Source organism: Podospora bellae-mahoneyi, chromosome 3 (genome assembly GCF_035222275.1).
Source record: "Podospora bellae-mahoneyi strain CBS 112042 chromosome 3, whole genome shotgun sequence".
In the NCBI taxonomy this organism is placed as follows: domain Eukaryota; kingdom Fungi; phylum Ascomycota; class Sordariomycetes; order Sordariales; family Podosporaceae; genus Podospora; species Podospora bellae-mahoneyi.
This window is the reverse complement of record NC_085882.1, coordinates 141711-155384: the sequence shown is the minus strand read 5'-3', so window position 1 is coordinate 155384 and position 13674 is coordinate 141711. Positions and strand designations below refer to the sequence as shown.

Here is a 13674-nt window from a genome sequence, read left to right as displayed (position 1 = left end):
GTTTGGCCCCGAACGACAGGCAACGTCAGGTCCCCGAGGGGTTCGGAATCGGACGAATCGGTATTTGGCAGGACGGCGCAAAGGAGGACAGTGGCCTCAGCTCAGATGGGAGGGAAGCGAGGAGCTCTTTGCGGGGGAGCGCGACGACGATGTTAGCACAGGCAGTAAGACAAGGGGCGCTTTGCGACAACATACGGGAGCAGCGTCGGTGGACTGAAGTGGGTTTGTTGGTTTGGTGTTTGTCCTGCTTGAGTGGAAATTTCGAGGTCTGCCCGGGAACTGGGGTACTACGTCAAGTCCGTCTTGGCCGGCACAGTGGGGGTCTCCCAACGGTTAGGTGGATTAGGTAATCACTCCAACGCGTTCCTCGGCTGACAGAGGTCAAGTCCAACTCTAATAAACGCGTCTGGCGCAAGTGACGTCCACCTCAACCGTAGAAACATCCGACTCGACCTAAGCGCGGGCTTGAGAGGCATGGCACGGGTATGCACAATCGCAACCTTGAACCGAACAACCGACGGCCATGGATGATGACTTTTCCGACGAAGACTTCCTGGACCAGATCGACGAAAGCGACCTCCAGAAGCTCGAGGAGAATGCCATTCAACTGACACAGGTCCAGGCCCAGGCCCAGGTCTCACAACGTCCACCACCTCTTACACACCAGCACCAGCACCACCAACCGCAGCCACAGCCGCAGTTGCAGCAGCAGCATGTTCAGCAGGACAGTTACGGTCTCGACGAAGATGACGACCTCGACGACACCGTTGTCTTTGAGGAGATTGCCCAGCAATCCCAGCCTGGCGGACCCAAGCAGACCAATTCGTGGGCCACCAAGTCGCTTCCCGTCCAGCAGGCCCGACTGAATGCCAATCTCGCCAACACCCAACGGTGGAATCAGCATATACCACTTCCTACAGCCCGGCCAGTCTATCCCCCGCCTCCCAAATATCCCCAAGTGCCATCCTCTCGCCCAATCCCTTACCACGCACCGCCCTCTCTGCGACCTGTCCCGCCTGCCCGTCCGCTCCCGCCACCGCGCCCACAACATGCGCCGACTCAATCCCAATTTGCCCGACCGCCTGTTCCTCCCGTCCCAAGGCCCTACTCGGTACAGCCGTCCCACGCAGGCCAGTCGGCTGAGCCAGGGCCGCAAGGTGACATTATTGCCCAGCTCCAGTCCCAGCTCGCTGCCGCCCAGTCGGAGCTTGCAACCGCCAGAGGGGAGGCCCTCATCATCCGATCAAAGTACGACAAGATACAGAACGACCGTGATTCCGAGGTTGCACGTTTGAGGAAATTACACGAGGAGACATTGGCAAAACATGAGCGGGAACTGAACGACTTCCGGGCAACAACTCGCAATGTTACCACTGAGCTTCAGTTTGCCCAGCAGGATCTTAGAGAGGGCTTAGGACGAGGAAAGAGCAAAAAGAAGGACGGCGCATCCACACCCAAAAAGAACAACAAGTTTTGGGGGCAGGCCGATGGATTCAACGATGTGGAAGTCGTATCAAGCCCTACCAAAGGCTCTCGGAGGAAGGATGCAATTCCCACCATCCCACCTGCTGGCGAGCGTACGCCTTCCAAGGGTGGGAAGAGGAAGCGCGGGCACGTCTTTGCTAGCCCGAAACATGGCCTCGAGGTGGATGAGAACGCACTTGGACCAGATCGTGGGGCGACTCGTGAAGTAATAACACCCACGATCATCATATCGACTGCCAACGCTCTTCCGTATGACGTAAGTTGATGCATGTCGCCTTCCATCTGCTGCAATATTTACTGACACATGATTCCTTTCTAGTTCTTAAGGCTGGTCCTGGATCACAGTGCACTCCGTGACCAGCCCCCGACGTTCGATCTCTTCTCCAGGTTTACATTCCCATCAGATCCCAGTCAGACGTTCTCCACCGTTATCTTCCAGAAGCTGTCTCGGTTGGGCAGCCCCAAGGAGCCGCTTCTGTTGCTGGCCGACTTTGCCGAGCTCGTGATTGACTTGTGGCAGCGCTGTCTATCTGAGCGCTACCACGCACCGATTTACTATTTAGCATCGTTGGTGCTTTACACGCTTGATTTGAATGCTGTGGTGGTAGCGCCCCGCATCACATCTTCTCTGGTCCCAGTGTGTACAACGACCTGTCAGCTCATTGCCCTCCAGCGGCACCACAGCCCTGATGGGGATTTGTCCAACCACGCCGACCCTGCAATCCGACAGTTGAGTCTTGATATTGACGTTACCCAGTGTCTCGCCCTGCTATATCTTGCTGCACTGGGATGCGCCGCACCGGCGCGTGGCCAGGCTGGGGCCGAGGAGACCGCAGAGACAACGAAGCACTCACCCCTCGTTCAGTTCTGGCGCACGGTCGAGCCCGAGTTTGTTCTGCGCATGCTGTCGGTCAAACATCCTGAACGAGACTGGTATGGGATGCTGTCGTTGCTGTGGACGTCGGTTTTGCCCGACAGCATAGGGCCCATCCCAAGCCCAGTGTCGGCGACATCCACCGCCCGCTCCAAAGCAAAGGATTTGGACCAGGTGTCCAAGGAGACGATCAAGGCTGTGTCGTTGTTTCTAAATGAGTCGCCGAGGTGGGCGCCCAAAGGTTCCGTCAAGGAATTAGAGGTGAGGACCGCGACTTTGCGAACGCTGGTGATTTTTACCTCTAGTCCGTATGGCATGGTGCAGGCGGCCCGGAGCGAATTTGTCATCCCGCGTCTTGTCACAGTGTTGTGCTGGGCTATTGACCGACTATATGACTTGGATGGCGGGTTACCAGCAATAGTTCAGAATCCGGCGGCGAGAGGTGGCATACGCAGCTTTACGAACGAGGCCGAAGCGGATGATCCCGACGGTCAAGACGGTGAGGAAGAGAAGATTGCATCGTTGTTGCCCCGATTCATCGCACGGGCAATCCAGTTGCTCCACACGCTGGTCACACACCCACGCACAGCAGATGTGGTTCAAATGGGAGCTAAGCTGTCAGCCTCCCACGGAGGGTCCCAGCGATACCTACTTACGCTCGCCAGGCTTTGCTTTGCTGAAGAGGAGCTGGTTTTGGAGGCCGGCATCGACCCGGCGACGGCTGAGCTGGCTCGAGAGCTCATTGAGCTTTCGGTGACGCCTGTCGAGGGCGAGGAGATGAGCAAGGCGTTTGGTTGATGCGTTCTCGTGTTACCTTGTTTGTAGTATGTTCCTTTTGGACTTTTGCATTGTTTTACTAATGAGGTCACGACGAGCGACGTTGTGACGGACATGGAATAAGGGAAAGCTCGGCGTTTGGTGAGCTGGGTTGGGGTTTCTGTTCTGTTCTGTTTAGTACGGTATACCCATAGATATAACACCCCGTAATATTAGAGACATCTGCTGGCTTTTTCGTGATTGTTTACGATCGACGATGCAGTGCAGCGGCGCAGACCCGTCAGAATATTCAAGGTCCAACCAAGCATTTGCCCAAATTTTGACGCGAATCCCAATTGAGGGAGAGAGGCGAGTGGCTGCATGGAAGTTGGGACAAGAGTGCTCAGCCGCCGGGTTACGCGCACTCGCCCCTCATCACCTCCTGCTCCCAGCCTCGTCAAAATAGTCTGCTTCACTCACCCATCCATGAAGCGCCAGAGATGAGCGACAACGATCTCACCGTGGAGGAAAAGGTGGCCATTGCCGCCCTGGTCATCTCACTTTTCGCCTTGCTTGGCGTAATATTGCAGTATGTTCAAGCCGTCATTGGGAGGATCAACGGTCTCTCGATTCGCGACAGAGAGGTCTTGGGAAAATGGGCAGAACACGCCAAGATCAGCTTCAGGTGGTTCCGGGGCGAGGTGCAGTACGAGGCGCCCATCATCTTCATGGCTGCCAGCAACAACACGAGGGGTCCCATCGACGACAAGGAGATTTGGTACGTGGACGGCACGCGCGAGAGCTGTGAAAAGACCAGAGTTGAGCTGCCGACCAACGATCTGAGGGAGCGGGTCCACACGCACAAGAACGAGCTGGCGACGTGGATCTTGGCCATCGAGGCAGCGCAGATGATGGAGCGGGACTCGAAGCAATGGGAGGCGAACGAGTGGAGGAAGTTTGCGACGGAGAGCGGCACGCGAAGCCCTGTCACTCTTCCGTATGAGGGGCCGGTGTCGCTGGCGGTGGCTATTCAGCCGATGAGGAGGAGTTTTGACAAGCATCCTGCTGTGAAGAGGCCTTACGCGACGACGGCGATTTGTCATATCATCGAGCTCTGCGCCGTGCTTGGGATATACTGGAAGGAGTTTGACCGTGACAACAACAAGTACCGCGCCGAGGGGAACGGGTATAGTGTGCTCGGGAACAGGGTCCATGACTTTGGTCTGGTGTTCACGTTCGAGAAGCCCGGCTGGCCGAGGTTCGAGAAGAACAGGGTGATACCGACATCTGAGGTCAAAGAGCTCAGTTTTGGGAACGTCCCGACCTTTTATCGGGACAAGAAGGACGACAGGAATTGGAAAGCGCCCATCAACGAGCAGAAAGATCTCAAGACGCTGCAGCTGGGGAGCCGTACCGAGATTGCCGAGACGCTCAACCTGATCCGGTGCAACGAATACACGACGCAGTGCTACTCGGACGAAACAAAGAAGCATGTGCATTTGTTTCCTGTTGTCTTTGAAGTCTTGGCCATGCTGGCAAGGCCATTTCACATCAAGGATCGGCCATTCACTTATCTGCCCAACCCCGTGGCATTCGCTCTGAACAAGCAGGCCTTTTCGCCCCGGCGCCTGCTGAGCGAGTTCCGCAAGAGGCTGAACTTTGAGATCAACACAGACCAGGGGCCAAAATACACACCCCCAACCGAACTCGCCAACATTGACAGACTGGCCAGCGACCTGGAAGAAGAGCTTCCCAAACGTGACGGAGAATACTCGCCCAAGTGCCTCAATGATCTGCACGAGGCCATTGACGAGGTCGGTGACAGCATCCTGAACAAGACGTCCAAAGATGTCGTGCTCGACGTCCTCCGCCGTCATGTCCAGGAGGTTCTGCTGGCAATCAACACCTCTCAACGAGACATCGACTGGGCGGAATACAACCCAACAGCTGCCGCCCCGCCGCCTACCGGGAGACCAACTCACCTCCCAATGGCAGCATCAGCACCAGGCACACCGGCGCAACCCCTCCTGTTCCCACCGATACCGACCGACGAAGGCGCAACAGGCGATGTGTCCTTTGACGATCTACTCAAGACACCACACGAGAAGCGCGAGGCGGCTTTGATCAAGCACTACTTTGACGATATCCGCATCAGGGCCGTCAGCCTTGACGACACAAACCAGCATTATGACCAGGAGGCTGCCCAAGCCTCCAAGGATATTCACTACTCCGAGCCCGGGTACGACGGGCTTGGTTTGGTGGGGCTGCAGCAGACTACAACGGCGCAGACAATGGGGACCATGAGTGAGGATGGCACCGGAAACACGACGACACACTCCTCACCCAGGCCGCCGACACTCGGGATAAACTCGAGGAGGGCCACAGGGACGTTCAGCAATGGCAGGCTACCGCCCACCCCGAGCAGGGCGGAAACATGGAGGAAGCACGGACTGACGAATACGGAGATCAGGAGGAACACCATCTGGTTTGCGCTGGTGTTTAGGATGATCTGCTGGCTGCTGCTACATGACTTTGACAAGAAGGATGTGCAGCTTCCCAAGAGCGAGCTGATGGGCAGTCGGCTGAGTGTGTTTATTGTATGACAGTACCGGATTAATGGGATGATACATCGTGAGTTATGTAACAAGGTAATCAAGCTTGCGAGCAAACGGGGCCTTGGCAATTGGCAACCCTTTTTCTTTGATTGGCTGCGCAGACCTGAAACCCACCGACACTGCGGGGTCACCCAGCTCCCAGCACTGGATAAACGCATACGGGATACTCCGTAGAGTAACCTCACACGCGCGCCCCAAGCTTCCCTATGGCCTGCCTCGCCTCTCAATTCGCAAAGCCTCCCGTTGCATTTTTTTGAGACGCTATTACGTTTGGCCTAGGCTCCGCGGGGACAGTTCTTTTGTCCAGCCAGCCCTGGCCTGACCGCTCCTCCACTCTTCCAACATCATAATTGATGGCCCAATAACACTCACCAAACCCTCCCTGTCTGTTCACCCCTCTGCTCTGTTAGACGGACGAACATGGCGGCGGGCAATCCTCACGCGCCGACGAATCCGAGCGGCCTGCGCCAGAGCATCACAGCCGGATCGTACGGATCCATCGACTCGGGCTTGTCCTCCTCCCCCGACCAGCCCGGTACCGGCTACTTTGACCGGAGACACTCGGCCGGCCCGAGCCGCCCAAACCCCACCGAAGCGACCTCCCTCCTCGACTCGGCCCTCGACTTCAGGGAACACGAACACGCCCACGACGGCCCCTGCGACCACGGCACCTTCTCCCCTCGCCCGACAAGCCCCCGGTCGTTCCTCGGTGGCAGTGGCAGTGCCAGAGACGGCGACAGCGCAGCTCAATCCGAAAGCGAAGCCGAGCCGGCAATGGGTGGTGCTTCCGCCCCGGCAGAGGGGCAAAACAATGCACCACGGCAGCGCAGGCCAAAAACATGGGCGGCGAGGATGCGCAGCAAAAAGATGAGCACGAGTAGGGATCTTGCTGAGCGGCACGGCATCCGGGACAATGCGCTCATGTACATGTCGTATTACATGCCTGTGCTGGTCTGGGCCAGGGAGTACAGCTGGAGCTACTTCAAGGGCGACTTTGTGGCCGCGCTGACGGTGGCGGGCATGTACGTCCCCATGGCGCTGTCGCTGGCGGACAATCTGGCCCATGTCCCGCCCATCAATGGGTTGTATTCGTTTGTTTTCAACCCGTTCATATACGCGCTTTTGGGGAGCTGTCCAGCGATGGTTATCGGGCCCGAGGCCGCGGGGTCGCTGCTTGTGGGGACGGTGATCAAGGGGAGCGTGGATAAGGGGGAGGGAGGGGACAATGATGCGATTTTGCATGCGAGGATTTGTGGCATTGTGGCCGGGCTGGCGGGGGCGATGGTGCTGATTGCCGGCGTGGCGAGGCTCGGGTTTTTGGATAGTGTGCTATCGAGGCCGTTCCTTCGGGGCTTTATCAGTGCCATTGGTGCCGTGATTGCGGTTGACCAGCTGATCCCCGAGCTGGGGTTGCAGAAGCTGGCGGAGGAGGCGCGTGTTGGACACGCGAGCAGTGTTGACAAACTGTGGTTTATCCTCGGGAACTTGGACAAGGCGCACACGCTGACGTTCACTGTGGCTGCTACGAGCTTTGTTGTCATCATGGTCTGCCGTGAGATCAAAAGGAGACTGCAGCCCCGATATCCGGGGGTGGCCTACATTCCAGATCGGTTCCTGGTGGTGGTTCTGTCGGCCTTTTTGACGTACTATTTTGAATGGGACAAGGCCGGTGTTGCTGTCCTGGGCAAGGTCGAGGCAGCAAGTGGGCACTCGTTCACTTTCCGCTGGCCGTTCAAGTGGTCCAACATGGTGTATATCCGCGAAGCCACCAGCACCGCCTTCCTGATTGCTCTGCTGGGTTTCTTCGAGTCGTCTGTTGCCGCAAAGAGTCTGGGCGGAGCGTCGTTCGCGGAGATCCAGCTCAGTCCCAACCGGGAGCTCGTTGCGTTGGGCGTCGCCAATATCGTTGGCGGGTGCTTCATGAGCTTGCCTGGGTTTGGCGGCTATGGCAGGAGCAAGGTGAACAGGTCGACCGGTGGGAGAACACCCATGTCGTCCATCATCCTGAGCGGCCTGACACTGCTCTGCATTACCTTTTGCTTGCCCTATCTCTACTATCTCCCGGTTTGTGCTTTGATGGAAATTCTCGTGTGATCAGATGCTGACGAGTGTTTTGCAGAAACCAGTCCTTTCATCCCTGATCTCGGTCGTTGCGTGGTCACTGATCGAGGAATGCCCTCACGACATCTCCTTCTTTCTCAAGATCCACGCGTGGAACGAGCTGGGCCTCATGCTCACCATCCTCCTGACCACCATATTCTTTAGCCTGACGTTCGGCATGGCCATTGGCGTCTTCTTATCACTCCTGCAAGTCATCCGGCATGCCACGCGCCCACGCATCCAGATCCTCGGTCGCATTCCGGGCACCAACCGGTTCGAGAACGCCGAGGCCAATCCGGACAGATTGGAGTTTATTGAGGGATGCCTGATCGTCAAGATCCCAGAACCTTTAACTTTTGCCAACACGGGTGAGCTCAAGACAAGACTGCGGCGGCTGGAGCTGTACGGGACTAGCATGGCACATCCTGCCCTGCCCAGACTGCGCAGGGAAGACTCCAACAGAAATATCATCTTTGACATTCACGGCGTCACGGGCCTGGATGGGAGCGGTGCGCAGGTCTTGGAGGAGATTGTCAGAGACTACCGCCAGAGGGGCGTCAGAATCTTCTTCAGCCGGGTGCCATCGCGGGATTCCAAGGTGGGCAGGACACTGATTCGTAGCGGGATTATGGACCTGGCAGGGGGAGAGGACCACTTTGTGAATGATGTGTCCGAAGCACTCAAGTTGAGCGAGGTTGAAGAGGGAGGAGAGGGCGTGCTCAACTGAACCGACATCGCATAGCCAAAAGCTCTTCTTTTTTTTATTCTTTTAATGAAAATGATGACAACGTAATGATGGATTTGAACTAAAAAGCCTTCAACGGTATGCTTTGTGCGAGCTCGGTGTGTTGGGGGAGGGGATGCCTGAGGCGTTGATGTGAGGCAACCATTTACGCAAGCCAGCCAAGAGAGGTAGACATATACCCCGCTTCACCGTTTGGTCCCTGATTTTCTATCTTCCCTTTTCCAATCAACGGAACTGCACCTTCCGCAGCAATCATCACCACCGAGAGCCTACCTAGCTATCTTATCATCACTATCTCCGTCATTGTCGATCACCACCGCAAACAGTTTATCTCCGAGATTATCCACTCTCAATATCATGTCAACCGCACCAGAAAAAGAAGACAAAAGAGACCCCTCCCGCGTGCTGGGAGCGCTGCTGGGCGTCCACGCAGGTGACAGCCTGGGCGCGACGCTAGAGTTCATGTCCTGGGAGGAGATCCGACAAAAGTTCCCCTCCCCTCTGAGAGACATCATCGGCGGGGGGCATTTTGGGTGGAAGGCGGGGGATGCGACGGACGATACTGACCTTACGAGGGCGGTGTTGCTGGCTTATTATGATGAGGCGAGGAACGACAAAAAAGGGCAGGGAGGGGAGGGGGTGGTGGAAAGGGCGGCGTGGTATTTTGTTGATTGGTTTGAGGGTAGGGATTGGCCGGGAAGGGTGAAGGGGAGGAAGCCGAGGGATGTTGGGGGGGCCACGGCGCAGGGGATCATGGCGTTCAAGGCGTATGGGGATGCGAGCGACTCGGGGGCGGGGGAGGGGAGGGCGGGGAATGGGAGTCTGATGAGGTGTGTACCTACTGCCTTGTTTCAACGGGATAAGGGGGGGATGGTGGAGGAGAGTATGGGGATTTCGGCTATTACGCATGATGACAGTTGCTGTGTTGTTAGCTGTGTGGTGTATAATGCTTTGGTGAGGGCTCTGGTGGAAGGGAAGAATGCGGAAGAGGCGTGGCAGGCCGGCATGGAGGTGTTGAAGGGTGTTGGGGACAAGGAGAAGAGGGAGGGGAGAGGAGGGGGACGGGTTGAGAGTGCGGTGGGAAAGGTGCAGAGGGCGATGGAGGGGGGCCGACATAGGGTGAAGTTGGATGATTTCGCACTCCACGGACCGAGGAGCGCAAGGAACTTTCGAGAGGAGCTCCCGCGGGGAGCCTCGGGCTATGTGCTCGAGTCCCTCAAGCTTGCTGTGGCCGCCATGTTTGACCCGAGGTCGTTGGAAGACATTCTCGTCGATGTTGTGAGAGTAGGACGGGATACGGATACCAACGGCGCCATTGCGGGAGGTCTCCTGGGGGCCCGGGACGGGGCCGAGGCGATACCACTGCGCTGGCGAGAGAAGCTGCAACATGGCAGGGAGTTTGCAGAAATTGCGGAGTACCTGCTGTCCTCGTCGTAGTCCCATCAGTATGTGTATACGGTTCTGGCAGGTCGGCCGCCTCTCGGCTATCAAAGCGAGCAGACAAAAAAGAGGGCTACTTACTCTCCTCCTCGGATGCTGAGGTCCTACAGACAAATTTCCGGGTATGTCGGCTTGTCAAAGGTCGCTTGAATGAGCTTGGTATATCTGAGGAAATAAAACTTGAGGCTCTCTCAACCAAGAACAACACCTGACGTTCGCATGGGCAAACGCCAGACCCAGGTTGGGTGCGACCTGCAGACAGAATTAGACGGCAAATGGCACCGTGACCTGTCCCGAATCACCTTCTGTGTTGGAAATAGCACCTAGGCGAATGTACAAGGCACGAACTTTGCGGGGAGAAACAACCAAAATCAGGCGCCAAGAGCATGTTCGACTTTATCCGCAGATGAAAACATCGACACTGAACCCTGCAGAACAGGTAGCGATGATACCCACGAACCACCAACCCTTCGCCCGCTTCACATGCAGTTGATTTATTTTCACTGGGCTGGCATCAACCCGCAGTTTTCCCGGGTCTGAGCGGCTCTGCGATTGTCTCAACGTGGTCGAAAAACAAAACCGAAAAAAGGGGGCAGCATAGGCGGCTTGGAGACCTGTTTCCCCATACAAAGTTTAACCTTTTCATCTAGATTCCCAATTCTCCGATGGTGGGTGGTCTTCCGAGGCCGATATTGTGGCTCTCTCGGTACCGGATAGGGCCAGCCAATGTGGTGACGAGAATGTCGTGACAGTAACATCGCGAGTTCCCTTACATGACCCTTGAACCAACACACGGCATCTGGCCAAGAACCTTGGCGATTCAACGTCCGGGCCCAGCATCACGATGCCGGGGGCTTCTCCAAGAACAAGTCTGATTCGGCCCAGGCAATTTCAAACCGCAGTCTAGTGTCTCTGGTCGACCTTCTTGAACCAGTCGGATGGGGACATCCGTGTATGCGGACCGACTACCAAAGTGCGAGCCTTGCTGGATCCCAGAGCGTCCATGTGTCGTCCAACACCAATAGTAAAGGTCAAGAGCGTTGCATCTTGCGAGGCCGTTGTGAGGTCGCCAAACGGGCAGACATGATACATCGGGGGCGTCCTGCGAGGCACCAGGCACAACAGCACCGTAACAATATCAGGTTGCTTCGTACCTCGTCGACCAGCATGACGGCGCAAGCGGATCCTGACAGACACTGACAGTCCGACACTGTCCAGCCACCTGGTTAGCCAATCCACCAAGACGTGAGCAGATATTAATTTTGATGAAAAAGTCGACAAAAATAACAACACAGTCGACTCTGGGCACATGGAAACCGGGAAGCGATACTGTAAGCTATTCTGGGGTAGATTGCTGTGCCAGCAGTGGGACTTGACGGCCCCGGAACTCACATGGATCTTCCCTTTCAATCAACCTTATTTTGACCATGACACTATTCTGAGCTACAAAGTCCACCGTGGTGAGTCTGGTCGATATCACGGCATCACAAGACTAGCAAGCGGGGGTCGCAGTATTGATTGTGACGTTATACTCGGCCGCGAGGAAGGCCGATGAGGGAGTGGAATTCAGTCTCGTCGATGGCCAGAATGGGAATGGCGACACGGGCAAGGCTCGGAGACGAGGTCCGCTGTCTGCTTTGGTCCTCGTTCTCAGACTAGAGCATCACCAGCTCTGCAGGACTTGGGAATGATCAGAAGGAAAAAGTGATGCAGAGAAAATCATCTATAAAAGACTGTTGATCATCCCAAGTTTGAGATTCTGAATTCCTCATCCTCATCCTCACTTCTCATCTCACCATCACCACTTCGCTCTTCATTCCACACCTTGCAAGATCTTTAAGCTTACGCTTTCAGTCCCTTCAATATGCGTTTCTCCGCCCTCTTCCTTGCCGGCGCCGCCTCGGCCGCCGTCATTGAGCGCCAGACCTTGATCACTCCTCAGGTCCCCGACGCCAGCGACATCAAGATCCTCGGCGTCACTGCCATCGGTACTGGCTGCCCTGCTGGCCACGCCTTTGTCAACGTTGACGCCACTGGCACCATCTTTGATGTTGCCTTTGATAAATACATTGTCTCTGCCGGCCCTGGCACCAGCCCCGCCACTGACAGCCGCAAGAACTGCCGCATCAGCATCAACCTGCAGTTTCCCTCAGGATACCAGTGAGTCAAGTCTACTACTTGACCCGAGACATCTTCTCCTCGAGCACGCATCGGAACATACTAACGCCTGCTGCCTTTCCCCTCCTAGGTTCTCCGTCATCGAGACCCGCTTCACCGGTTATGCTTCCCTCGCCCAGGGCCAGACCGGTACCGTCCGCGCCGGCTACACCTTCTCCGGCGACCCGCGCCAGGAGGTCGTCTTCCAGAAGAACCTCGTCGCCCCTTACGAGGACAACTACAACATGCTCGCCGGCGTCGGTGTCGAGGCCTTCTCCGCCTGCGGCAAGACCACCGCCATCCTCAACGTCAACTCCGAGATCCGCATTACTCCTCTTGCGACCCCCTACTTCGGAACCATGACTGTTAGTGCTCCCCAAAAGCTCGCGCTCAAGTGGCGCCGTTGCGTTCCCACGTCAAGCGCCTGAGTTGGCCTGCCTACTACTACCTCTCCACACATCACCCACACACACTCTTCTACCATAAACAATCTCCAAGGGGGAAAGCAAGAAAGAAAAGAACAAGGTCCTTCGGCGGCTCCGGGGAATAAAACATCACACACACACACACACACACACACACACACACACACACCACAACACTTACTAGATACCCACCCACCTTATCCTCCTCACCTACCTACCTAACACACATATTAATCTGCCATCATCATCATCATCATCATCACCACCACCATCACCACCACCATCATCATCATTATCATCATGAATGCATTAGAGAAAAAAGAATAGAAGGGCTAATTACGAGGGCCATTAACGCCGACCATTTCTTCCACAGGTGGACGCTTTCGACGGCAGCATTCACGTCATCTTCCGCACCAACTGGCAGTTCTGCCGCTAAGTTTCTTCTTTTCATTGAGAGGACACTTGGATATCTTCTGGGGGGCTGCAACAGCTGAAGGAACGGAGAGGAGCGGGATGAAAAGGGGATGATGATGAGACTTTTCTTTTGTGCTCCGCTTTTCAATGTTATCGAGGATGTGGTGGGGGGGAGGGGATTTGAAGCCCAGGGATCTTGAGGAGGATGAGGGGGATTGGAAAGGGAGTGGTGGATAACGAACGGATGAGTGGGGAAGTGGTTTCTTCTTTGAGTCTTTGGATCTGGTCTCATCCGGTTTGTGGGGGGGACTTTTGAAAAAGATTCTCTCTCTTTTTTTGTTTATGAGATTGAGTTATGAAATTTGATTTTGCTTGTTTCCCTGAAACGTTTTGCCTGATCCGTTTGTTGACGAGTGTGGACTGGGCTGTGCGCCCCTTATCTCCCCTGAGTGCCCCCTGAGAAAAAGTAAACAAAGAGATTGTGTGTGCCTAGTCGTTTTGTCTAGGGCCCACGCTGAGCAAGTAGATATGGTAACTGTCTCCTCTGAAAAGGGCAGATATATTTACAAAAGCGCCTATGAGGTGAAGTATGTTTTCGCTTCATGCATAAGCTGATTCAGACAGAGGCTCTGCTGTCACTTCTCATTAGGGGTCTACCCCATA

At 55.7% G+C, this 13674-nt stretch overlaps 6 protein-coding genes across 6 annotated transcripts; 5 read left to right on the top strand and 1 right to left on the bottom strand.

The window, feature by feature from the left end:
* Positions 1-25: 25 nt before the first annotated feature.
* On the bottom strand, positions 26-476 carry QC761_0047660 (uncharacterized protein; the record flags this gene model as incomplete). The annotated part of the gene is made up of 3 exons (XM_062872426.1): positions 26-124; positions 196-244; positions 355-476. The coding sequence occupies 3 exons, from the start codon at positions 474-476 to the stop codon at positions 26-28; spliced, it is 270 nt and encodes an 89-aa protein (XP_062732933.1).
* QC761_300510 (uncharacterized protein) lies at positions 392-3373 on the top strand. The gene is made up of 2 exons (XM_062877210.1): positions 392-1741; positions 1805-3373. Exons 1-2 carry the CDS (start codon positions 524-526, stop codon positions 3155-3157), a joined length of 2571 nt encoding a protein of 856 aa, XP_062732932.1. The 5' UTR covers positions 392-523; the 3' UTR covers positions 3158-3373.
* Positions 3374-3615: 242 nt separating this feature from the next.
* On the top strand, positions 3616-5718 carry QC761_300500 (uncharacterized protein; the record flags this gene model as incomplete). Its single annotated transcript, XM_062877209.1, has 1 exon — positions 3616-5718. The coding sequence occupies one exon, from the start codon at positions 3616-3618 to the stop codon at positions 5716-5718; it is 2103 nt and encodes a 700-aa protein (XP_062732931.1).
* A 432-nt stretch (positions 5719-6150) lies between these two features.
* Positions 6151-8557, top strand: QC761_300490 (uncharacterized protein; the record flags this gene model as incomplete). Its single annotated transcript, XM_062877208.1, has 2 exons — positions 6151-7794; positions 7850-8557. The coding sequence occupies 2 exons, from the start codon at positions 6151-6153 to the stop codon at positions 8555-8557; spliced, it is 2352 nt and encodes a 783-aa protein (XP_062732930.1).
* Positions 8558-8932: 375 nt separating this feature from the next.
* QC761_300485 (uncharacterized protein) lies at positions 8933-10012 on the top strand (the record flags this gene model as incomplete). Its single annotated transcript, XM_062877207.1, has 1 exon — positions 8933-10012. The coding sequence occupies one exon, from the start codon at positions 8933-8935 to the stop codon at positions 10010-10012; it is 1080 nt and encodes a 359-aa protein (XP_062732929.1).
* Positions 10013-11879: 1867 nt separating this feature from the next.
* On the top strand, positions 11880-13586 carry QC761_300480 (uncharacterized protein; the record flags this gene model as incomplete). The annotated part of the gene is made up of 2 exons (XM_062877206.1): positions 11880-12175; positions 12264-13586. The coding sequence occupies 2 exons, from the start codon at positions 11880-11882 to the stop codon at positions 12598-12600; spliced, it is 633 nt and encodes a 210-aa protein (XP_062732928.1). The 3' UTR covers positions 12601-13586.
* Positions 13587-13674: the final 88 nt, after the last annotated feature.

Bases quoted from the DNA above. Each gene is read 5' to 3' on its own strand.
- QC761_300510 (XM_062877210.1), top strand. From the start codon at position 524: ATGGATGATGACTTTTCCGACGAAGACTTCCTGGACCAGATCGACGAA. The intron at 1,742-1,804 runs GTAAGTTGATGC...ATTCCTTTCTAG, and splicing joins CCAACGCTCTTCCGTATGAC to TTCTTAAGGCTGGTCCTGGA.